Source organism: Cucurbita pepo, unplaced genomic scaffold, assembly GCF_002806865.2.
Source record: "Cucurbita pepo subsp. pepo cultivar mu-cu-16 unplaced genomic scaffold, ASM280686v2 Cp4.1_scaffold000383, whole genome shotgun sequence".
In the NCBI taxonomy this organism is placed as follows: domain Eukaryota; kingdom Viridiplantae; phylum Streptophyta; class Magnoliopsida; order Cucurbitales; family Cucurbitaceae; genus Cucurbita; species Cucurbita pepo.
In genome coordinates this window covers 1-745 of record NW_019646618.1, presented here as the reverse complement: position 1 = coordinate 745, position 745 = coordinate 1, and the positions used below count along the sequence as shown (strand labels likewise).

At 42.1% G+C, this 745-nt stretch overlaps 1 protein-coding gene across 1 annotated transcript; it reads right to left on the bottom strand.

Annotated features, from left to right (window-relative positions):
- Window positions 1-5: 5 nt before the first annotated feature.
- LOC111785145 (probable GABA transporter 2) lies at window positions 6-739 on the bottom strand. Its single transcript, XM_023665606.1, has 2 exons — window positions 530-739; window positions 6-453 (listed from the first exon to the last, which is right to left on the bottom strand). Exons 1-2 carry the CDS (start codon window positions 734-736, stop codon window positions 64-66), a joined length of 597 nt encoding a protein of 198 aa, XP_023521374.1. The 5' UTR covers window positions 737-739; the 3' UTR covers window positions 6-63.
- Window positions 740-745: the final 6 nt, after the last annotated feature.

Sequence of the window (745 nt, the reverse complement as noted above, 5' to 3'; positions counted from 1 at the left end):
TTACCTTTAAGAAATTTTAAGAGTATTTTTAAATTGAATACAAAATTTAGAGGTATTTTTAGATCAATCGACAACATGATTACTGAAGAGCTTGAACTTGGAAGCATCAAGAACGAGCTTTCGTATAGAAGAGAACGAACCCAAGAGTCCAACCCCGGTGAAGACGACAATAATGGCGAGGTTGATAGAATAGGTGAGGGAGGATTTGGGAGGATTGTGGGTGATGTTATAGAGAAGCATTGGTAGAATGAAATCAAGAGGAATGAAGCAAATAGCACCCACCACGGCACTAATGTCACCAAAGAATGGAAGCATAGCAGCAAAAAAGCCACAGATGATCATGTATATTGAGCGAAGAATGAGCCTTGGAATAAGGTTCCTTTTGGAAAACATTCCTTTCTTCATGTCAGCTGATTGCTTCTCCATTATTTCGTATGCCACTTGTGAGTACACCTGCCCGTTTTCCACCACTATCCATGTATCATTCATAGTTAAACATAAGCAGCAATTATGAGAGGTGAGCACTGACCAGTCCAATGGCGAGGAGTTGAAGAAGAACAAAGATGACAGCGAGCCCAAGAATCCAAGAGGGAGCCAATGGAGGTCCAGTGTCCGGCGTCAGGCTCAGCAGAATATTGGAGCTTGCCCTGTTTCCAAACACCCAATATCCAGATGCTGCAATGGCGTAGAAAGTTACAAATATCACACTGTAACACATCAAAAGCCCTTTCACCATCTTCCCACT

What these genes read in the sequence shown, in the direction of transcription:
- LOC111785145 (XM_023665606.1), bottom strand. Translation starts at nt 736, where the DNA reads ATGGTGAAAGGGCTTTTGATGTGTTACAGTGTGATATTTGTAACTTTC. An exon ending in AACTCCTCGCCATTGGACTG is followed by an intron (nt 454 to 529) that starts GTCAGTGCTCAC and finishes GAAAACGGGCAG; the next exon opens with GTGTACTCACAAGTGGCATA.